Genomic DNA, 24,141 nt, shown 5'->3' with positions numbered 1-24,141 from the left:
TGAGCTATATCTCCAGCCCTTGGAAACAACACTTAAAAAAATGTGTTTTTTTTAAATAATTATGAGTGCATAGTAATTATACAAAACAATTGGGTGCATTGTGGCAATTTCCTACATGCACACATAAAGTACTCTAACTGAATCCACCCTACCTGTAACACTCTCTTTCCCCCCCCCCCCCCGTGTACTTTCCCTCACCCCTTACCTTCCCTGTTAGTCCATCTTCTACTTTCATGTCATTTTATATTATTCTCTAGATTCCACATATGAAAGAAAACACGAGACACTTTTTTTTTCTGAGACTGATTTTGCTTAACATGATATTTTCCAGTTTCATTCATTTTCCTGCAAATCACATTTCCTTCCTTTTTATGGCTAAATAAAACTACTGTGCATATATACAGATCGATTTTTTAAAAAATCAATTTATCTTATAATGGGCACCTAGGCTGATTCCATAACTCAGATTTTGTGAACTGTGCTGGGACAAACATGGGTATGCAGCTGTTTCTTGTACTATGCTGACTTTGATTTCTTCACATGTACACAGAGAAGAGTGGTATAACTGGATCAGGTGGTTGTCACTTTCAGAGTGCTTTCACTTTCAGAATCCTCTAGAAAACATGCTGTGCCCAACTCCACCCCAGTGTCTCCCTTGGTGTTCCAGTGCAAACCAGTGGGTGACAGAGGAGGTGAGGCTAGGGGAGCAAGAGCAAGGGGATTAGTGATCCATCCCTGAGCAGGGAGGAGACTCTATCCCCTGCCATGACCCAGGTCACACTGGATTTCTTCCCTGGGGCGGTGAATGCTGATTGGAAGGTAGGAATTCCCACAGCCAAACAGGCCTGATAAAAGGTCTCTGGGAGTGCAGAGGCCCCAGAGTGGACCTGAGGGAGACACAGCTGTAGATCCTGGTCCTGTGATTCAGAAGTCAGCACCAGGCTAGCAACACTGAGACCTGAGGGAGAGACTGTGTGAAAGGTGGCAGGTGAGGACTTCTCTGTGCAGGGGATGAAGTGACAGTGGACCAAGACAGGCAAGTTTTAGAAACCCCAGGCCACCACTGGGAGAAGGGAAGGCCAGAAGAAGAGAAAAGAGAATCTAAGAAGTCAGTGTCATTGCTGTGTTTAGAGAAATAGCTTCTTGGGAAGTCAGTTGTGCAGCGGGACCTTGATTGGGTCTGGTCCTGGATAAGGGCAGCAGGATTCCAAGAAGACAAAGATGCTGCACAGCCTCCTGGCTTCTCTGCTTGCCAATTGCCTGCCCTTGGCTGGACCTAGACCTCACCCTAGTGGATGTTCATTCTCCAACACAGCTCCCACCTAATGGCCTTATTTTCTCCCTCTCCTCTCCTCAGGAAGCCACAGCATGACTTCTGCCTTACCCTTTCGCTGTGCTTTTAAAATCTCCAGTATCCAATTCAAAACCAGTGCACCTTTTATTTATCTGAGATTTCCCCCTAATTGATGGAGCTCTTGCTGTTTCCTGAGCATGTTTGCATGTGCTTAGACTCAGGATGCCAGGCAACTTTCCTGCAGAGAGCAGCCAGTCTTGTGGGTCCAACAATGGATGAGACAAGGAATTACAATTAGCAATGATGTGTAAGGGTGGGGGAGGAGGGAGCTCCAGACTAGGACATCAGAGGCCTCCTGGTGCTGAGCCTAGGAGGGAGGAGTGAATGATTTGAGCCTGGTAACAGGGATGGGATAGGGAGCCTTTTAAGTTGGACATCACTGTTTGCCAAGGCTTAGAGGTGACTGGTTGGCGGGGGGTCACGGTAAATAGAGGTGAAGGCTGTGACAGAGGAGGACTGCAGCAAGGGATGGGACCAGGCAGATGGGATGCAATTTACAAAACATATTTTTGAGTTCCTCCCTAGGGTCCCTGGAGATTTAAGGGTGGGATCATAGGATCAAGATAGCACTTCCCTCTCAGGATGCTGTGTGTCTGTCCATCTGAACTCTTGATAAGGGGAGCCCATGTTCTGAGGCTCCCCAGCCCACTTGATTTGCATTTTAGTGAGCAGAGGCTGATTGTACTGGTGATCTCAGGGCCAGCCTCTGACCAGAGGCTCTGGAGTGGAGCCAGGCGGTTTGTACTAGGCACAGGATCACAGGGGCTGGAGAAGTGGAGTGGGGTAGAAAGATTTGGGAGGGGGCTAAAGGCAGGCCTGGACATCAGTTTGAGGGGACCTTGGAGAATGAGAAGTTGTTTCCCAGGATCTAAGGCCAGCCCCTGGTGAGGGAGGGTCTCACTGCATAGAGCTGCCCATGGTGTTTACACTCCACTCTCTCTGGCTTCAAGCAGCACCTCCTTGCTCTTGCTTTGACTACTCACTCTTCTTTCTTTGACCTGTCAACTTCTGTTCTCCTCTGCATGCTTTTCTGCTCTTCCTTTCCTAAACAGTTTGATGTTCTACAGGCACCAGCCCCTTCCTCACATGTCTAATCTACTCCCATGGCTTTTGCTGGTACTCAGAAATTTTCTGAATTCACAAGAAAAATGAAAGCCAAGCAGAGAGCACACACAGTGTCCTCAGCCCCATTTCATTGTGTTTCTCTGTCTTCTTTGCCCCCAGACCCTGCATCATGGATTCTCTTTCAAAAGCAAATGGCACCTTTGCCATCCAGGTTTTGAAGATGCTGTGTCAAGACAGACCTTCACAAAATGTGTTTTTTTCTCCCCTGAGCATCTCCTCTGCCTTGGCCATGGTCCTCCTGGGGGCAAAGGGCAACACCAAGGTCCAGATGGCTCAGGTAAGCTCACCTGTCACCCAGGAGGAGAGACTGGTCTGCAAGGTTGTCTTTTATCCCCTCCTTGAATTTTTCCAGAACTCTTGAGGAAGGAGGGGTGAGCCTGGACCATTTCAGGGAGAGGGTACAGGAGGAGGGGAAGGAGAGAGGTGAGGAGTTTCCTCCAGTGAGATGTTGTGGGGGTTGCTCACAGGGGTTACTGTGTAATCTCTTTTTCATTTTTAACTTTTCTTGTGAGTATTTGTAAAATTTTTCTTACAATTGCTGATGTCTGTCTATGTTGGATAGAAATGTGTGCTTTCTTTGAAAGAATCAGTTCTTGGATTTATTGAGCATTTTGTGTTTTCCCCTAAATCCCTTAGGAATTTTTCTCTACCTTTTCTAGCACCATGAGTTGGGAGTTTTGTTATATCATTATTTACTTTGTAACATTAAAATAATAAATGTTCTTTTAACTATTTTTTGTTCTAATTATTAGGGTAATATAACATTCATTTTATTTTCTAAATCATAAGTCACATATTTAAATAGTATTTTAAATATTTATTTCAAATCATTCTTTAGAAGAAAAAAATATTTTTATTGTCTACCTTATTGAGAATCATCAAGGTCGGTGTGGAAACTCTCTTTAACTGCTGCTGCTGGCATTAAGGACTTACGGATGTCTCCCCAGATACAGCCACTCCAGAGGCCCCTTCTTCTGCTGCAGTCTTGTCAGGGAGAGGAAGCTTCCAGTGACACCAAGACAAAAATTGACATTCTACTATAGGCTGGGGGACACCCCTATAATGAAAACAAAATATGGGTTGTAGAGAGAACCCGAACCATCCAAGGATTCATTGACTTCATCAAGAAGTTCCTTAAACTTGTGGCCTTGGAACAGTTGTTCACTTATGGGAATCAGTTCTTTGCTCCTCCCCCAGATGAGGGATGTTTGGGCAGTGGTGGTAAACTGCTCCTACAGTACTGCAAATCTCAGGCCTGGGGATGAGCCACAGAGGAAAAACAACTTGCTACTCAAAATGGCTTTTCACAGAGGAAATGGCTCCAAAAAGTTCTAATGGTTGTTGTGACAAGAGACTTAACAGATATGAGCTAGTCAGCATGTGTCCACTGTGACTCATGTTTATGCATAAGAAAACATCTGTAGAGTGGATAGACTAACAAAAATATGATTTGTGTTAATACACAAATGTTTGTAAAGATTGCTGTTACATTATTCCTGTTGCTCCTGCCTATTACAACTGTTGTTCCAGATCTGCCTCCAAGGTTGAAAAGACTGAAACTACATAACCTTGATTACCAATTTTCAAAATGATTCAAATTGTTTACTGGTAGAATTGGCACTCTGCCAATTTCTTTCATGGTAAAAATTAATTTACTAAGAGTTTTTTCCTTTTGTTTTTAACTTATTCAGTAAACTTCAGTTTGTGTGGGATATAAGATGTTTACATTTTTTTTTTCTGTTGAATTAGCTTGTCAAACCAAGTCGCATTGACCTCTTAGCTGAATATTTTATATAGTTCAGTAGAGGGCAGTCCAGCTGATACAAAGGTTTGGCAATTTGGTTGTACATCTTTACAAGGTGATAAGACTTTTCTTGTTAATTTCTGGCTAATATCTACCCAAGAAAGCAAGTATGTTGCCAAATGGAAGACTGAAAAAATATATGTAGTTTAAATTTAATTATGTTGGGAAATGGAAGTAACTTTACAAATTCTAGAAAAAAGAGTTTTATACATTTTATCTTTTTTGTGTATACTATCATTTAAGATAGAGTCCAAAGTTGTGTTGCTATGTCACTTATTTAAACAATGTCAAAAGGGAGTTATTTCCTTAGAAACTGTTTTCAATAATTAGTTAGTAGGTTAGTTTCCATGTTATTGGTATTTTATTTGTAGTGTTGTTGATTTTTAGTTTCCTACATTGAGGTCATTGAATATAAATTGTGTCATTTGCATACTTCAGAATCAAATGAAACTCTTCTTGTGACCTAACATGACACCTTTGAAATATAAAGTATCACATAATATACATATATTATCTCTTTCTAGGATACTGTTTAAGAACAGATTTATTCTTATTAATCATATTGCTCAATTTATACATTTATTTCCTTTTAAATATTATCATGATGATTGCATTCCTGTCCAATTTTTTCTTGGATTTTTAGTGTTTTTAACTGCATCTTTTTTTTTGTAAATAAGTTATTGAGGCAAGTTATTCTCTTTTCTGACACATTTATGGTGTCTGTGGATGCAGGACTTAAGAATAGTTCCTTTTATTTATTTATTTTTTTATTGCTCATCTCTAAACTATGCAGAGAGTGCTGTGCAGGTACAAGAGCCATATCTTTTATTTACCAGCTTCCTAGCGCCTCTCTCCACCTATCTCACCAGTATCACTTCTCAATTAGAATCAACTTCCTTTCAAAAGAAAAATTTATGCAGTATTTGAGAAAATAATTGTTTGCAAATTCATGTTGAGACCAAAATCATAATTGACAGAGTTTTGCTGATTTCCTTCACAGGCAATGTCTTTAAAAACAGAGGAAGATATCCATAAGGGCTTCCAGATGCTTCTTACCCAAGTGAACAAGCCAGGCTCAAAGTACTTGCTTAGAACAGCCAATAGGCTCTTTGGAGAGAAGACCTGTGATTTCCTCTCAGTAAGTTGAATTAGCAGAGCAATAAAAGTCGTATTTAAAACACCTGGTGATATACAACCCAGAAGAGAAATTCTAGAGACAAGGCAGGATGGCATATTTGGGAGGCTGTGGCAAGACGATGGAGAGTTAGAGGCCATCTTGGGCAACCTAGTGACACCTTGTCTCAAGAACAAAATGAAAAACTGCCTTGGGATGTAGCTCAGTGGTACAGCATTTGCCTAGGATGCTCAAGGCCCTGAGCTCAAACCCCAGTACTGCAAAAACAAGAAAAAAATGAACAATATTCTAGAGAATTTGAGAAACTTATAGTAAACTATTTTTTAAATAAAGACCCCAATTCTATAATCATAACTTGTATTATTTCAATTTTGGCAATGTCTCAAATTTTATTTATTATTTCTGGTTATTCAGGGCTCTGGAAATATCTCTTTACAAACTAAAATGTTTCATCATCAAGTAGTTTAAGATTTGATCATGTTTTTAATTTTAAGAAAAGCCTAAAAGCTAGCTTTCAGAATGTTTTGAAGCTCACTGTCATTCTATGGCCAGCATCTGAACTTTTTCTCTCCTAAGACATTTAAGGAGTCCTGTCTTCAGTCCTACGACACAGAGCTGGAGGTGCTGTCCTTTGCCGAAGCTACAGAGAAGTCCAGGGAGCATATAAACACCTGGGTCTCAAAAGAGATGAAAGGTCAGAATTATGAGTTGTTTCACTCTCCTCCCACCCCACCTCTATTCTCCTCTCTTCTCTCCTCTACCTCTCCTCCACACTGCTAATGTCACTGGTGTTGCAGAAGGTCAGAGCCAGCTCATCTGGCTGAGCCTTTTGGTGCCTGTGAACCTTAGTGACTCACAGAAGATCTGATCAGTGCTCAGGTTTTCAAAACCAGACAATTAATGCTGTCTGTTCTCCTAGGACAGGAGTGACTGATATAAGTGTCAACAGAAACTTGTAGGTCAGATTTCCCATGTAATAATTTACTTGGCACCGGCCTGTATTGTTCACATGGCAGGTGACTATCCTCTGTGGGAACAGATCAATGGGCCAGATCTTCCCAAGTCATGCCCTTGGCCCTCCTCTTTATGGGGTCAGTTTGGACGTCATTTCTCCCACTTTGACATGTTAGGGTGACTTCTCCTATTGCTTCTTTCATATCTCTCACTTAAGCACTCTTCATCAGACTTGAGAAGCCTAGACTTGATTAGTCAGCTACAGAGCCTCTCTCAGGGCTGATCCATTCCACAGACTGAAAACATCTTCCATGCAGGGTTAAAATTTACTCATTTCTGTTTCAGAGTGTGACAAGTTCTAATCTTGGTCCTCAAGATCAATGATGGTTTGATGTTGAAATCATTCAGATAATTTATGCAACACTAGGAACATCCTTATTTCTGCTAACAAATGAGACCATAAAAAATAGAGGTAGTCCTTTCCACTGTTTATTCTTGGAATCTTTATTTCTTGTGTCCTCTTTAGGCAGCAAATTACTAGGGATGCTCTTAGTTTTTTGGAAACATACCACTTGATATCCAAGTTAAAAAGGATATACCTTCACCTACCCAAATCATTATCTGTTCCAGGGATTCCAGGTGTCAGGAGGGTGCAATCATAATATCTCTTCTGTAGTTTCCAGAAACTCCTCCCATGTCCCTGCTCTGGAGCTATGCAACTCTATCTGCCCCAGGAATGTTGCCAGGTAGCTGTACAATGTTAGAACTGGGCCTGACTACAGGGCCTTAGACCTGATGCTGCTCTTACCCACAGCAGGTAATGTCAGCTCCTACCCAGCCCCTCTCTCCTTTGCTGCTTGTCTTCTTCTCAAACCTGGTGTCAAGTTTCTGCTTTGTCCCAACCTGATTTCCTCCAGTGACTTAGAAGTCTTTCACCATCTTCAACTTAGTGGCTCTTGCAGCGACTGTCATCCTGAATACCACTCATAGTTGGGATTTTAAACTTTTATACGTATCATCCAAACTCAGCACATTTGAAACCAGAATGTTAGGATCTCCAAGACATCATTGTCATGATTATTTACTATGGGTTCAGAAAAGCAACTGACAGAGTTTGTGCTTGTCTTGAAAGGTAAAATTCCAGAGTTGCTACCAACGAACTCAATTGATGGGCAGGCCAAGTTGGTTCTTGTCAATGCCAATTACTTCAAAGGAATGTGGGATGAGCCATTTGACAAATCACCTGTGTGTGAAATGCCTTTCCTAATAAACCAGGTAGGGGGAGACTTTCAAAAATTATGCTACTTTGATGAAGAGATTGAATAGAAAATTTAACTTTGTAAAGGCATAAATGGTTAATAATAATTTCAAACTTATCATCTCTCTTAATGAATTTTAATCTTAGTGAAAAAATGATTTGAATAAATGATACTTGCTCTCTATTATAGTTTAAATCCTATTATCCTATTAGCACTCTCACTGCCTCTGATGAAGTCTCCTACATGTACTGGTTTAACATCATTCTGGAAACAAAGATCTTCCTATTGACTCAAGTTGCTTAGATAAAAAGCAAAATGAGGTGATATATGTATGTGTATGTATATATACATATATATATATATATATATATATATATATATATATATTTATACATGTATATATGAATGACACGAGGAAGAATGCAAAGCAGGAATGTGACAACACATTTCTTGAATCAGGATTTTTTAAAAAATATTTTTGTTTAATGAGAGATCCACCTCAGGGGCTTGTGCATGTTAACCAAGTACTATACCACTGAGCTACTCCCCAGATTTTGCATCTATTACTTTTTAAATTAAAGTAATCTCTCATTTGAATTTTTGTTAATCATAACTTATTACTGATTCAGTATCTGCATCACTGTACCATTAAAAATGAGTGGCAAAGGCCTTAGTCAACTGTGAGCTATAACTTTATTAAAACAGATATTAGACTAGTTTGCTAAATTCTCTAATCCTTTAAAATACAGTGTACTGCAATAAGGAAGCTTGTATGCAGTAACCTCCTCCCCTCTTTATAAGGCATGTTTATGATAACAATGTATTAATTTCTAGCAGTGCTAGATCACACCAGAGTTGAGAGTTTTCTTTCCCCTTTTTATACCGTTTCAAATGTTGTGCTCATGTGGTCATTCCCCTCAGGAGGAGTCAAGGCCAGTGGAGATGATGTGGCAGAAAGCCAATTTTAACTACATCTACATCAGTGAGGCCCAGACACAGGTGTTGGAGCTGCCCTATGCTGGCAAGGAGCTGAGCATGATCATCCTGCTCCCAGATGAGGACGTGGACCTCAGGGTGGTGAGTTGGGAGGGGCTGCATTCCTTTGAACTCAGAATTTCTGTGGGAAGAATTGGGTACACCCTGTGCCTTTCTTTCAAAGTATCTCCAACCCAAGAGCCCAAATGGCCCAACCCTATCCTCCTTGCTTCCTTGTGATATGATCCTTATAGAAAGAGAGTCAACCATCCTCTCAATGGTGGCAGTGCACTGTGATGACCTAAAGGGTCTCTGTGAGCAGAGCAGCTCCCATGGGCTTTCCCTCTGTCCAGGTCCCTAACTGTGAGGATGAGTTTCCACAAACAGTGCCACATTCCACTTTAGGCAGATGTCCCTGTCCTGGAGAGGCTCACACTGAGAGCTCTTCCAGTCTCTTGTGCTTGCCAGCAATGGTTCATTGTGTTAAAACTTCATTCAAACCAACAAATACCACAAGAAATGCACCGCTGACTGGGCATAAATGTTTTTCAGAAATAAATATGTTTTGCTAGTGGATGGATAAGGAGGGGCAGCCACAGTGAAATCATATATGGGATAGCATGTGAGATGGTGGACAAGTCAGAGCCCTCACAAGCTTCTGGGCAGCTGAAGGCACTGCTCATCTTGTGTGGATGTTCATGGAAATGTCTGTGTGTCCACAGATACCCACCATAGTCTGACTATGAACCTGTGATTCTGGTCTTTCAGGTGGAAAATAGCCTTACTTTTGAGAAATTCATAGACTGGACCGAGGCAGCCTCTTTGCAGAATATTGAAGTGAAAGTTTTCATTCCAAGATTTAAACTGCAGGGGGATTACGTCATGGAGCCTGTGCTTCAGCGTCTGGGAATGGTCGATGTCTTCCAAGAGGGCCAGGCTGACTTGTCTGCAATGTCAACTGAGACAGACCTGTGTCTGTCCAAGTTTGTGCACAAGAGTGTCTTGGAAGTGAATGAGGAAGGCACTGAGGCTGTGGCGGGCTCAGATATACATGATATGGATGACTGCTTTTCATATTTACCATATTTCACTGCTGACCACCCCTTCCTTTTCTTCATCAGGCATAATGAAACCAACACTCTTCTGTTCTGTGGCAGATTCTCATCTCCCTAAGGGTTGTACTTCCCCTCCATGAAAAATTTCCTTCTTTCCATGTCCCCAAGTTCTCACTACAGTTCATAAGGATGGGCCTTTAGGTGAACACCAAGTAGGAAGATGAGGGCAGGGTCCTAAGCCTTCTGAACAACTTAATCTTATTTGATCTCATGATGCACACACTCAGCTGTCCCCACACTGCCCACTCATTGTACCACAGAACCAGGTCATGGCCAATAGGCTGTCCTGATTCCCTGTTGTATTAGGATGAGTGCAGTACAGATGCGTAGGATAGCTTGCAAATTTTCCCCTGATGGCCCCAAACACATTTCCCAGTCATTCCACATGCAATTCCTTCTACTTATCCTGTGCTTTCCTGTATTTTAAACTTGTCACACACCTGCCTTAGCTGAATGCCACAATAGTAATAAATGCTGGTATATACTGTTACTATTATTCAAGTTTAAAGAACAACAAGTTTTAGTCTGGAGGTGTGTCTCAGTGGTAGAGCACTTTCCTAGCATATGTGAGGCACTAGGTTTGACCCTGAGCACCACAAAAAATTAAAATAAATAAATAAAGATATTGTGTTTATCTACGACTTACAAAACACTTTAATACACATTTTAGTTTTGTCTATCTTTGGCATTCACTCTTCATCATTCAGCACATATATGCTAAGAATTGCAATAGATAATAGGGACACAACAGAACAGAGTCATAGTCCTTTGATATCTGCTCTTTAATGTGTGTTCCTAATTTATATAGAGTTTATAACAACCAGATTGGATAGTTGAATAGTTTGAACTGTCATATACCCCCCTTGCAGCTAGGACACCTTGCATGGTGATATTGCATTTCTTTACCTCCAACCCAAAGAGTTAAAAGCCATTAGCTGCTGCAGTCTGGCTGGGCACAAATCACGAGCCACTGAAGCAGGAACAAACTTTATTTCTGAACTCCACCAGCACACTCCACACACGCTCCTGGGAACTCTCCTGAATGCCACACGGCTCCTCTAGGAACCAGCAACTGGAAATATCCCTCCTCCAGCACTTCCCCAACCAATGGGAACTCTCTGGGAATCCCCTTGAGAGCTCAAGCGAAATTCAACGGGAACTCCGCCAGAACTCAAAAGTCATCATCTTAATGGCTCGCTAGCGTCACCTCTCAACCACTACTTCTGGCAAAAATGCCATGCGTCATCCCGACTCGGCTGTGGCCCTCAACGATTAGCCCTTAATGTTCAGATCAACTGTCATCTTCTTCAAGACGTTACATCTTTGAACTTTTACAATAACTGCCCACGATAGTTGCATTGCTTATTTATTAATCATTTTTATTATTAGTCTTTTGACTAGGCCTTAAAGTCTCCAGGATTTGTGATTATATTCTACTCATCTTCATGCTACAGTGCACTAATAAATAATTTGATCATGTAACCACTGTAGTGTTTTTTTAGTTGTTGAATATCACCAAGTTTCTTTTAGATATTTTTATCCCAATGACATTCACATTTACATGGTCCAGTGCCATCTAATACATGGCTCAAAGATGTTGTGCAACCATAAAGTTTACTGTGTACCCAAAGGTTTTCATTGCCTCCAAGAAAAACCCACGTCCGCTAAGCAGCGAATCCTCATCCCCTCCTCCTTCCAGTCCCTGGCAACCATGAATCTACGTTTTTTGTGTCCATGGATTTACCTGTTCTGCATATTTCATGTAAATTGAATCATAAAATATATTACCTTTTGTGTCTGGCTTCTTCACTTAGTGTGATGTGTTCTAGGTTGAGTCCTATTGTGGCACGTATCAGTATTTTATTCTTTTTTATGACTGAATAATATTCCAGTACCTGAATATGACACAATTGTTTTATTCATTCATCCATTGATGGGAATTTGGATTTTTACCCCCTTGTGGTTGTTTTTAGTAGTCCTGATATGAAACTGCATGTATGTGAATTTGCTTGAATACCTATTTACACTGTTCTGCGTATATTCAGATTTAGGAATAGAATTGTTGTTCATAAGATAATTCTATTTAACTTTTTGAAGAATCACCAACCACAGTGGCTGAACCTTGTCACATTCCTACAAGCAATGTATGAGATTCCAATTTCTCTGCATATCTTTACTTAAAACTAATGAACACACTAATGGTGATTCTTTCCATGGTGTCGGATGCTCTGCCTCATCCCTGGTCCAGAGCCCTGAAGCTGGCCAAACATGGATGATGATCTCCTTCTCCTGGTCATTCTGGTCAGATGTTTTGGCCACAGCAATGAAGAGCTGACTAACACAAAGGCCCACAGCTGATTGAAAAAAGCCTAGAATAAGTGGTATATTGAACCAGCCTTGCATCCCAGGGATGAATCCTACTTGATCATGGTGCACAATTTTTTTGATATGTTTTTGTATCTGATTCGCCAGAATTTTATTGAGGATTTTTGCATCTAGGTTCATTAGAGATATTGGTCTGTAGTTTTCTTTCTTTGAAGTGTCTTTGTCTGGTTTAGGTATCAGGGTGATGTTGGCCTCATAGAAGGAATTTGGAAGTTCTCCCTCTTTTTCTATTTCCCGAAGTAGCTTGAAAAGTATTGGTATTAGTTCCTCTTTAAAGGTTTTGTAAAACTCTGCTGTATACCCATCCGGTCCTGGGCTTTTCTTATTTGGTAGTCTTTTGATGGTTTCTTCTATTTCCTCAATTGATATTGGTCTGTTTAGGTTGTCTATATCTTCCTGACTCAATCTGGGCAGATCATATGACTTAAGAAATTTATCTATGCCTTCACTATCTTCTAATTTATTGGAGTATAAGGATTCAAAATAATTTTTGATTATCTTCTGTATTACTGAAGTGTCTGTTGTGATATTGCCTTTTTCATCCCGTATGCTAGTAATTTGAGTTCTCTCTCTTCTTCTCTTTGCTAGCATGGCTAAGGGTCTGTCGATTTTGTTTATTTTTTCAAAGAACCAACTTTTAGTTTTGTCAAATTTTTCAATTGTTTCTTTTGTTTCGATTTCATTAATTTCAGCTCTGATTTTAATTATTTCTTGCCTTCTACTTCTTTTGCTGTTGTTTTGCTCTTCTTTTTCTAGGATTTTGAGATGAAGTATGAGATCATTTATTTGTTATTTTTTTCTTTTTTTAAGGAATGAACTCCAAGCAATGAATTTTCCTCTTAGAACTGCTTTCAATGTGTCCCATAGATTCTGATATGTTATGTTTGTGTTTTCATTTATCTCTAAGAATTTTTTAATTTTCTGCTGGGCCTGTTCTGCAGGTCGGTCGCAGGTCTGCCTACCTTGCAGGCATGGGCAGTGGCTCCGCCCCTCCTCCAACAGGGGTGATATGCCGGCGGGCCACTCACAGTTAAAACACTTTTAACCATTTTTTTTAACATTAGAAACAAACTGAGGTAGAAATTAACACAGAATACAAAGGGAACAAACAAAAACAAACCAACAGACAAAGTCCTGAAAATTGTTAAGAAAACAAGTTAAAAGGGTACAGATAGAGATCTCTGTAGAACTTCCTTGTCTCTGATGTTGGTGGAGTGAGGGAGTCCTGGTAAAGGAAGAGCAGTTAGGAGAACAAGAAAAGGGCCCAGGTACAACACACAAATAGACAAACAGGACAAACAGCCGGTGAAAAGACACTGGACAAATGACAAACAGCAAGACAGAAGCTGGAGAAATGACAAACAGCAGAACAGACACAGGACAAGCAACAGTGGATGAGGTCACACAGGGAGACCTCTAATGGGGCAGAGACCACATCTCTTCCTGCCCTCAGGAACAGATGAGGGCCTGCAGGGAGACCTCTAGTGGGGCAGAGACCAAGACTCATCCTGCCCCCAGGCACAGGTGAGGCCCCACTGGGAGGCCTCCAGGGAGACAGTGACAACATCTCCTCCTGTCCAGGGACTCAGTATAAGTGACTGCCTCCAATCTGACCTTGTCCCCAGAGGAGTCCACTCACCAGATCTAATAGGCCAGCAGGAGGCTTTTCAGAGTGTCCTAGGATGAATTGGAATCGTCCTCAGAGTGAGGCTGAGGAATATCTCTTAGGAGCTCCCCTCTACTCCAGGACCAAGGTTCAAAGAACCATCATTGGAGGCAAATTTGGTATGAGGGTAGGGAAGAAATGGATCCTGGATGAGCCCCCAGATGTTATAGTTAAAGCTTCATCCTGGGGTTTCATAAACTGACTTCCAGATCACTCACGTATAATCGAATCAAGCCTTTATTGAAGCACACTGGTGGTGACTGACCAGAACATAAATCTATTCCCCTGATCACCCTGAACAATTGCAAAGGCTCTCCTTATAAGCCTGAAAACCACAAAAGGGATGTTCGAGGGTCCAGCCAATGCAAGCAAGCCAGGTTACAGAAGTGGGAGAGTGCAGTCAAGTGGCAGGAAGCCTAACCAATCACACTTAGCCCAATCAGCCCAGTTACAGAACCAGAGCCCTGTTACCCTAGTTACAGAAACAATGCCCCATTTAGGTAGTTCCATGTTCTGAAGGGTTTCTATAGCAAAAGGAAAAGAACATCTTTCCCCAGTCATGACCCTTCGACTTGGCATGGTTGTTTTATAGGTTTGAGTCACACACACACACACACAAAAATGGAGTCACATTTGCTTTTACCATCACAATCCATCAAGGCTGACTAGTTACTTAATACCCCAGTCTCTGGGCTCTGTCATTTTCTTTCACTCTTCTCTGTAACTGGTTCTTAAATCAGTAAAACCATTCCTTCTTCTTTACTGACTCCACTTTCTTCTCTGGCTCCCCAAGCTCTGTCTTTGTCTCTTTCATTAAGAATCTTCCTTCCCTCAGGGGAACCAGATGGGGAGTCCCGTTCACCTTTATCTACTGGTCTTTGTCTTAACTGCAGCTTCTGGTAAATGGTAGTTCATGTCCATTTACTTTCTTCAGAGCCTCTCTTCCTGTGCACTTTTCTGAGTCCAACACTGGCTCCCTCTTGTCCTTGGCCATGGTCTTCTAATGCTGAGAGCCACGGCTGAGTCTGTATGGCCCCTGGCATTTTGCCAACAGTATTGATTGACAGGCGAGGCATTACTATCTGCCTCTGCTGCAACTTTTGAGTTCTCTCACTATTTTGGAGTTCTCGTGGGGATTTCCGGGGATTCTCCGAGAGTTCCCATTGGTTGGGGAAGTGCAGGAGGAGGGATTTCCGGGAGAGATATCTCCAGCTGGGGGTTCCTGGACAAGCGGAGTGGCTTTCGGGAGGATTCCCCGGGAGCTATGTGAAGTGTTTTCCTGCAGTTCAAAAATAAAGTTTGTTTCTGCTTCAGTGGCTCGTGATTTGTGCCCAGCCAGACTGCGGCATTCTAAGAACATTCTCTTCTGTTGTTTTTTCCCCTCACACTCTGGGCAGCTTGTTCTCAGTTCTGGTCTCCATGTCTTAACACTTTTCTGATAGAATAAAGGCAGACAGAAGGGTGTCTCTGATTGGGCATCTGTGGGATCAGGGCCCACTTTAAGTACATCGGGCAGAAGAAATTCTTTTGGGGGGTCTTAGGACTGAAGGCCTCTTTGGTATGCCAGGCCACACCCTACCTTATGGCTTCTCACACTCTTTGGGATATTGGGGTATCTTGTCTTGTCCTGATATGATCTGGAAGTGCATTCTGGCTAAATGTAGTTATTTTATATATTTTTGTCTATTAGATTGGTTCTGTTTTTTTGATAGAGACTAAGAGATGCATTTGATGGCTGCAATGACAGTCTTGTTATTTCACTGACTCTTTCTCCTGTCACCAGAGAGCCCCTCATAAAATGAGTTCTGGAGATAACATTGAACATACCTTAATTCAACATCCGCCAATTTCAACTGCCCCTGGAATTCTTAGTGCTAGGATATCCCTGGCTACTTTATTTTTGGCAGAAAGTTTTCCAGAATTATTTCTATTGGATTTACCTTCATATCTTATGGTACTTTTTATGAGAAATTCACTTTTGTGTTATATGCACTTAAGTAGATATTCTTGTTTTATCAGCATGCTTAAATGAAAACATTTCTTGTGAGCCTTTTAAAATAATGTATGTGTGTGTGGAGGGGGGGAGGCTCAGGTGGTACTGGGGATTGAACCCAGGGGTGATTTACAACTGAATTACATTCTTAGCCTTTTTAGTTTTTCTATTGAAAGAGGGTCTCACTAAGTTGCCCAGGCTGACCTCTAATTTGTGATCCTCCTGCTTCAGCCTCCTGAGTTGCTGGGATTACATGTGTGGGCCACTGCAATTGTAAGCTTAATATGTAACAGATTTTGGCTTTCTGTCTATCAACCTATTTTTTTCTCTTCTGCTTTCTGTTTACACAAAAATAGGAAGTATTTCTTTTGCTTGGAGATTTTTTTTTTGGGGGGGGTTTGGCTTTTCATCTCAGCCCACCTACAAAACACAAAGAATTAACTCCTTACCTTATTTGAGAATGAAGAAAATGGAGATCATAAAAGAAAGTTTTTCATAAAACCAAGTTTCTGTTTATAAGCTGTTTTAATGTGAAAAATGTGGCTCAAGGCTTACATAAGACTTGCAAATAAAGGATCATAAGGTTTAATTATTGTATTAGTCAGTATTTTATTGCTATGACCAAAATATCCAACCCAAACAACTTAGAGGATGAAGGGTTTATTTTGGCATATGGTTTCAGAGGTATCAGTCCATGGTTGGCTTGCTCCAAAGCAGAACTGTCATGGTAGAAAGGTATAGCAGAGGTAAGATGCTCAGCTCATGGCAGCCAGGAAGGAGACAGTGAGTGAGTGGGGAGAGCAGGGAAGGGACCAGGGGTAAGAGGCACATCCCCAGTGAACTATTTCCTCCAACTATGCCCCACCTGCCTACAGTTTCTATTTCCTCCCACTAATTCATTCATGTCATTAATCCTTCAAATGGATTAATGCACTGATGAGGTCAGAACAACTATGGTCCAATCACTTCCCCAAAACCTGATCTCTGGACATTGCTGTGCCGGGGACCAACCCTTCAACATGTGAGCTTTTGGGGGACATTCCTGATCCAAATGACAATAGTCATATAAATAGATGATCTTGGTTTGGTTCAGTTTTCATGAAAATAATTTGTATTTAGCTCTCCTTTTATAAGTTAATAAGTATACATTACCATATTACTCTGCATCATAAATAGAATTTAATGTAAGTATATATCTGACAAATGAGTTGGTTTAAATTTGTTGGAAAATAAAATTTAAAGATGTCAAAAATTGTTTACTTTTTTTTTTGCCTAGATTGCTGGTGATTCAGGATTATATTTGTCTCTGTTAAGTGTTTAAAATGCAATGTCTATTGCTTTGTATGTTTTAAATACAATATCAACTTTTAGGTTAACAAAGAAATAAGGTGTTGACTATGTTTGTCTGATATCTTGATTTTCATAAGTAATCTAAAAATAGGCAAATTAGGTAAATATTGGGGTAAATGTTTATATAGATGTAGATAAAGCATTTGAGTCATTTATATATTACAATACTGATAATTCAAGTGCTAAATATAAATTCAAGCACTCTTGATTCCTGAAGTTAAAACAAGATTGTATCTACCTATTAATTAAATATATTTTTACAAACTGTTGGTATACAGGAAAACAACTTACTACTGCTTTTCTCTGGATCTTTACTGAAAAATAAGTTTCTTCCAGGTACAGTGGCACTCACCTCTAATCCCAGCAGCTCAGGAGGCTGAGGCCAGAGGATTTTAAGTTCAAAGCCAGCCTCAGCAATTTAGTGAGTCTCTGTTTCTAAATAAAATATTAAAAAAGGGCTGGGGATGTGCGGCTCAGTGGTTGAGCCTCCCTGGGTTCAATCCCAGTACCAAAACAAACAAACAAACAAAAAAGCTTTCTAATTAATACTCTAATTAACATATACTGGTGTGCAATTCTATACAGAAATAAAGATAGGAAGAAAGAAAGACTTTAATCTGCATTTTAATGAAAATATTGGAAAGTGTAGTATTTTATCTTATCAAAAAGGAGTGATTTGTCTAAATTTAAAGAGTTTATATGGATTGTTTTAAAATATAAATTTAAATTCAATAGAGAAATGGGACCGGGGCTGGGGCTCAGTGGTAGAGCACTCACCTAGCACGTGCAAGACGCTGGGTTTGATCCTCAGCACCACATAATACCTTTATTTTATTTATTAAAAATAAATAAAATAAAGGTATTGTGTCCAACTACAACTAAAAAACATTTAAAAAATTAATAGAGAAACAAGGCAGAACAAACCTTTTTTCTTACTTCAAACAAAAAACTCAGGAAAAAGATACAAATAAAGTTATAAGGATGAGGATATGTCTTTTAGAGAGTGTTTTTGAATGAATAAGGGTTGTGTATGGTAAAGTATGATGTTTGTCCTAAAGTAAACTGGATTGAGGGCTGGGGATGTGGCTCAGTGGTAGTGCACTTGCCTGGCATGTGTGAGGCACTGGGTTCAATTCTCAGCAGCACATATTAATAAATAAAATAAAGGTCTATCAACAGCTAAAAAATATTTTAAAAAAGACTGGATTGATTCAAAATGGGAAAAAAGATAGCCCAAAACTCAAAAGCTGAAGGTTTAAACAAGTTGCAGAGTGTCCAAGCAGGTTGCAGGTTTGTGAGCACCAATGTTCTGAAAGGAAATATACACGTAATTATGCTGGTTATAATTAAGAAAAACTATGTGCAGCATTTTCAAAAATAAAAATTAATCTCAAACTTAACACCAGAATCTAGATATTTATGATTTTATTTATTTATTTTGATTTTTGTACCAGGGATTGACTTCAGATGCTCTCAACCACTGAGCCACATCCCCAACCCTTTTTTACTTTTTATTTTGAGGCAGGGTCTTGCTTAGTTGCTGAGGCTGGCATTGAATCTGCCAACCTCCTGTTTCATCCTCTTGCATCACTGAGATTACAGGTGTGTGCCACCATGCCCAGCTTTTATGTTTTGAATAAATTTTCTTAAAATATGGATCTGCCCTTATTGAAATTTACAAAGAACTGGCTTGAAGACCAAACAATTTGTATTTGATCAGGATAATTTCTTGTGTTTTCCACTCTATTTGTTAGCTTTTTCTTACTTAGGGAAACTGTCTTAAAGAATTAAAGTCTGTTTACGTATATATTTGGCTTTATTAAACATTACCTGGTTTGAACCCTAAACACTACTTATCCTACTCCTCCTGTGCTTTGGGCCATGCATTCTTAACTGTCTGGCCACATTTAAAAGTGAACAGCAGTAGCCTGTGTGGTTAAAACCACAGTCTCTCAGAGAAGGAGGAGGAAGGCCTATGACCAGTGATAACCAAACCTGTTTATGATTAGCTAGGAAATGCTTCACTCCTCTACTGGGCCCCTTGACATTACCCATATTCAGCTTGAAAGTGTTACAGAAGACAGCACTTTGCCCTTCAGACCCCCTCAAAATGAGGAGTGAAAAGTAACTTGTGAGCCGGGTGGAGCAGGTGGTGTGGTGAGGGGTTGATGCCTACGTGACCCAGCTAAATTTTGATCTTACCCTAATCCTGCTCACCTTTGAGGACAGGAAGCCTGAAGTCCAGAAATCCTCTTCAGGTGGGCTGGCCAAAATGGGTCAGCTCTAGAATGACTGTTAGAATGACAAATTCATTATAATTCCATCTGCAGGGTTAATCACATTCTCCACTGCCATGAAGGTCTACAGTTGCCGATATGATGGCCAGAAAGAACCATAAAAGGAGAAAAAAGAGGTGGTGCCCAAATTTCTAGAAAGGAGGAGGGATAGACTTATAATGAAGCCAGCCAGAGACCCCTACCTAGAAGACCCGTACCATAATTAAGTGGAAACCCCCACTATATTTATAAATTATAAGTTCCTCTTCTTCAGAAAGCATTCTATCACCAGAACTTCTATCACATACTGGTAATATTGTGGTTGGTAGTTTCCTCTTTTTGTCAACATCAGGTTTACAAAACTTGTGAAACCTGTGTCTGATCTAGGAGATGGAACAGAGAGCACTTCTCAGGTAAACCTCCAAGCCTCCCCATTTCCCATCACTGGATATAAAGTTCAAAAATTTTCAAAATCTTTGTTCAAAGGAAAAATTCTTAGTCCTAAGCCACCTCTGAACCCTACAGTCAATCAACTTGCTTCCTAAAAATTCTTCAGATTCCAGCCTCTTCTGTCCCACTTAAATAAAGGAGAGGAATATTCTTGTTTCATTCATTTTATCCAATATCTAGGCTCTTCCATACCCAATGAGCCAAGAAACTGATATTCAAGGACTTGTCTCTGTTTCTTCTATTCTTTCACCAAGAATATGCATTTTTCTTACTGCTCAGTCAGTTGGATTTGAGTCTTATTTATTGGTTCTGTATTCCCAAGAGGGAAAAATGACCCCAGTTTGGGATAAAAATTGGTAATAATTGCAGCTATTTTTTTTTTTTTTTGGTATTAAGGATTGAACCCAGGGGCACTTAATCACCAAGTCACATTCCAAGCCCTTTATTTATTCTTTAATAATTTTTTTATAATAATTGCTCTTCTTTATAGACAAACTTCCTTCCTTCCTTCCTTCCTTTCCTTCTTTCCTTCCCTTCCTTCCATCTTGGTTTCTTTCATGAGGTCTTGCTGTGTTGCCCAGGTAGGTCTCAAACTCCTGGGATGAAGGGATCATACATCCTCAGCTCCCAAGTGGGTGGGACTACATTCATGGCACCATGTCCAGCTAGTTTCTATGCTTTGATCTGATCATATGTAAGCTCCAATGTTATGTCTGATGCCAAATCCACTTTGAATTCAATAAGCTAAATAGGGGAGGCAGCATTCTTTTCAAATGTGTCTCTGTCAATGTATAATATCTAACAATCTAACATTTGCTTCCAAATATACCACGTAGCAGAGCCAGTGGTAAAGCACATGTTCAACATGCCTCAGGCCCTGGATTTAAAATATAAATATATAAATATAAAGAAGGTACAGAACACAACACTGCAAAACAAAATTTTTATTTTAAAAAATCCCAAATACAGAAGTAAATCAAGCTGTGTTGTTATGGAAAGATTGTAATAAATCACTGAGTCAATCTTAAAGCAGGATATGGGCCATTTTTCACCAGTTATTGGTCCAGTTTTAACAGCTGGCAGGTCAAGAAGCATGCTGCAAGTCCACAGCTTCAACCCCCTCCATGGGTTAGAGCACACCATTTATAACATAAATAAAGCATATCAGTACATTAATTACAAGTGGCTGTTGCTATGATTCAAAACTACAAACAAACATCATGAGATCTAAAATCATAGGCAGAAGGGGAAGTGGGTGAAAACCATAGTAGGTGAGTACAAGTCAAAGAATGATTACTAATGTCTAGACAAATGTTGACCTAGGAAACACTGCTGAAGAGAAATGGGAACCAAAAAGAGAACAATTTTACCTAGTGTAAAATGAACAGAAACACTTGCATTTCTAAGCAGGATGTGGTAAGCAGGATCTGGTTAGCATAGGCAGAATTTTCTCATGGAAGAAGCATTTCATACATGAGATGGAGTCTCAGGGTAAAATGAAGTCTGTTTGGTCATTGGCCATATAGCCTGGCCCATAACAGTGTTAGTACTCATGACCCAGATTCCTGGTAAATCTTTATGTCCAGTTTACAGATTGCAAATGCAGATTGCTGTCTAGCTGCCCAAGAAGGCTTTGTTTACTTTTATTTTTCATGGAGTACTGAAATCCATTCAAAAACCAAGTGGATCCAACCCCCATCCAGGGATGTCTGAGAAAAGGAATTGTCAAGTTGTTATGAACTAAGAGCTGCTGCTCATCATTGTTAGCATCAGGGACCAATTTAATCTGAAGTTAGAGAAAGAACTTTCTTGGGATCAGGTCTTTCAGTAGACATATTTATAGTGAATTTTCTTAGTATTAGACACCAACGAATCACTGAGTACCACTGAATAACTGCTAGTGATCTGCAAATGAGAGGGAACCCTTGCATTCCACTGCTTCTTGTCTTCTGATAGTGCCACAGCCCTCCTCCCTAATGAATCTGTGAGCATATTCAGATTTCATCTTCGATTCCCAGAACTCAGAGCAAGCCCTCTGGGAAAGGACTCATAAGTTGCACATGTTTTGACAGACAGAGTCACTTAAAGATTGTTCATCTTTGAATCCACACTTATCTTTAGATTGATGAAAATAAATTCTTTGTTATATTTTATTGCCGGCTACTGAAATGGCTTAGAGGTCCTCCAAACTCAGCTTCTAGGACATACACCTGGGGACATTCCATGGATACATGTCCAGACACAAAAGTCTTGAGGAAAACTTAAGATGCAGATGATACTGCACACTCATGGATTTCTTTCCTTCTTTCTATCTTTATTTTACAGTAGAATGCATTTTGTGCACAAATGGAGCATAAATTCTCATTCCTCTGGCTCTACATGGTTCAGAGCCACTCCAGTAGTGAAATCATACACTTATATAGGGTAATAATGTCTGTCTCATTCTACCATCCTTCTCATCACCACAGCCCCACCCCTCCTCTCACTCCCCTCTACACAAATCAAAGTTCCTTCCTTCTTCCCTATCTCCCCTCCTCACTATGGATCAGCATCTGTTTAACAGAGAAAACATTCTGCTTTTGTTTTTTTGGGATTGGCTTATTTCACTTAGCATGATATTCTCTAGTTCCATTTATTTACCTGCAAATGCCATAATTTCATTCTTCTTTAAGACTGAATAATATTCTATTGTCTATGTACCACATTTTCTTTATGCATTCATCTGTTGAAGGGCACCTAGGTTGATCCTATAGTTTAGCTATTGTGAATTGAGCTGGGATTACAAGCATTTGCCACCACACTTGGCCCATTCTCACTCCTAACAACAAAATGTTAGGGCTGGGGTGGGAACTTAGTGCTAGAGTCCCTGTTCAGCCCGTGAAAGACTCCAAGTTTAATTTGCAGCACCAATGAAATATCATTTTAAGACATAAAATAAAGAAAAAGAAAATGTTTACTAGACTTACACTGATTTAATATTTCTCTCCTATCATGTTGGCAAAAATCAAGAAGTTTGACAGTAACTCTATTAGTAAGGCTGGGGATACAGCTGGTGAGAAATGTTGGAGAAAATAAAGTATTCAATGATATTTGTAAAGCATGGAAAAAAAACTTTACCCATTAAGTATTAGATATCAGTGCAATGGAGTTGTATAGTAGAGTAAGAGGGATTGGGTTCAATTCTGAATATAGCATGTGCAAGTGGGCTTTTATAGTCTAGAGTAGTGTGGAGGCTGGGGATGGAAAATTCCTAGGAGGAAAAATCAGGGTAAGGGGTATTTTGGCTGAACTGACCTAATAGGATTCTTGTTGAAGAGAGGTAATAAGGAAACTGTTCAGATCAAGGCTGGTCAGACACTGAAGTTGGTGATTTCTGGCTAAACTGATTTGGCAGGATTTTGGTTAAAACTGAATTTGACAAGGTAGGAGAAAGTTCAGAAGGCTGAGTAAGATTTGGTCAAGCAGATAATTTTTGTCAAGAACAAAATGACACAGTCTCTGTGAAGGGGAATTTTGGTTTTGGAACCAGGGATTGAATCCAGGGGTGCTTTACACTGAGCCACATCCCTAGCCCTTTTTATTTTGAGATAGGGTCTTGCTAAGTTGCTGAGGCTGGCTTTGAACTTGCAATCCTCCTGCCTCAGCCCCCTGAGCTGCTGGGATTACAGGTGTGTACCACCAGGCCTGGTTATGAAAGGGAATTTGATACCTAAAACAAGAGTATTTGTCTTTTGACCTGAAAATTTCCTTTTAGGGATCTGGAAATCTGGATTAGTGGATAATTCTCCACTGTTACAAAATCATATTGACATTAAGAGCTTGCCATTCAGAGTTTGGTCTGTGGACCAGCAGGATGCTAGTCACAGATGAACTTGTTAGAAATGCCCAATCTTAGGATCTACTGTATTGGCATCTGCATTTTGACAACATCTGCAGCTGATCTGCATGTGCCCTAAAGTCTGAGGAGAGTTTCACTTGGTTACTTATGGTGGCATTATTTAAAAAAGACATAAGATTGGAAATACTCCAAAAGGCAAAGGAATACTGTGCCCTCAGGAAACAGAAGAGGAAAGATCTTTTACCAGATTAGAAGGATTTTCATAGCATATGGAATGGAAAAAACAAGATAAACAGTTATTTAGCTCCATTTGTATACAATGAATCAAAATGCATTCCACTGCCATGTCTAACTAATTAGAACAAACGAAACAAAACAAAACAAAAGTGCAATGGCTACCTGTGTACACCTGGGGCCTCTCCCCTCTTTCTCTCTTCAGGCCTCCCTCTGCGGAGGCAGCTG

The 24,141-nt window shown here is 40.2% G+C and overlaps 1 protein-coding gene across 1 annotated transcript in view; it reads left to right on the top strand.

Annotated features, from left to right (window-relative positions):
* Window positions 1–891: 891 nt before the first annotated feature.
* LOC124098680 (serpin B9) overlaps window positions 892–24,141 on the top strand; it is a 138,324-nt gene continuing 115,074 nt past the window's right edge. The window contains exons 1-2 of the mRNA XM_058582353.1: window positions 892–988; window positions 2,579–2,756. Of these exons, the coding sequence (XP_058438336.1) occupies window positions 2,589–2,756 (168 nt within the window). The 5' untranslated portion in view covers window positions 892–988; window positions 2,579–2,588. The remainder of the gene's footprint in view (window positions 989–2,578; window positions 2,757–24,141) is intronic.

The sequence above is a fragment of the Marmota monax genome, unplaced genomic scaffold (assembly GCF_021218885.2).
Source record: "Marmota monax isolate L192 unplaced genomic scaffold, Marmota_monax_Labrador192_F-V1.1 WCK01_AAM20220418_F8-fsc00029, whole genome shotgun sequence".
Lineage (NCBI taxonomy): Eukaryota > Metazoa > Chordata > Mammalia > Rodentia > Sciuridae > Marmota > Marmota monax.
This window is presented reverse-complemented; position numbering and strand designations above follow the sequence as displayed.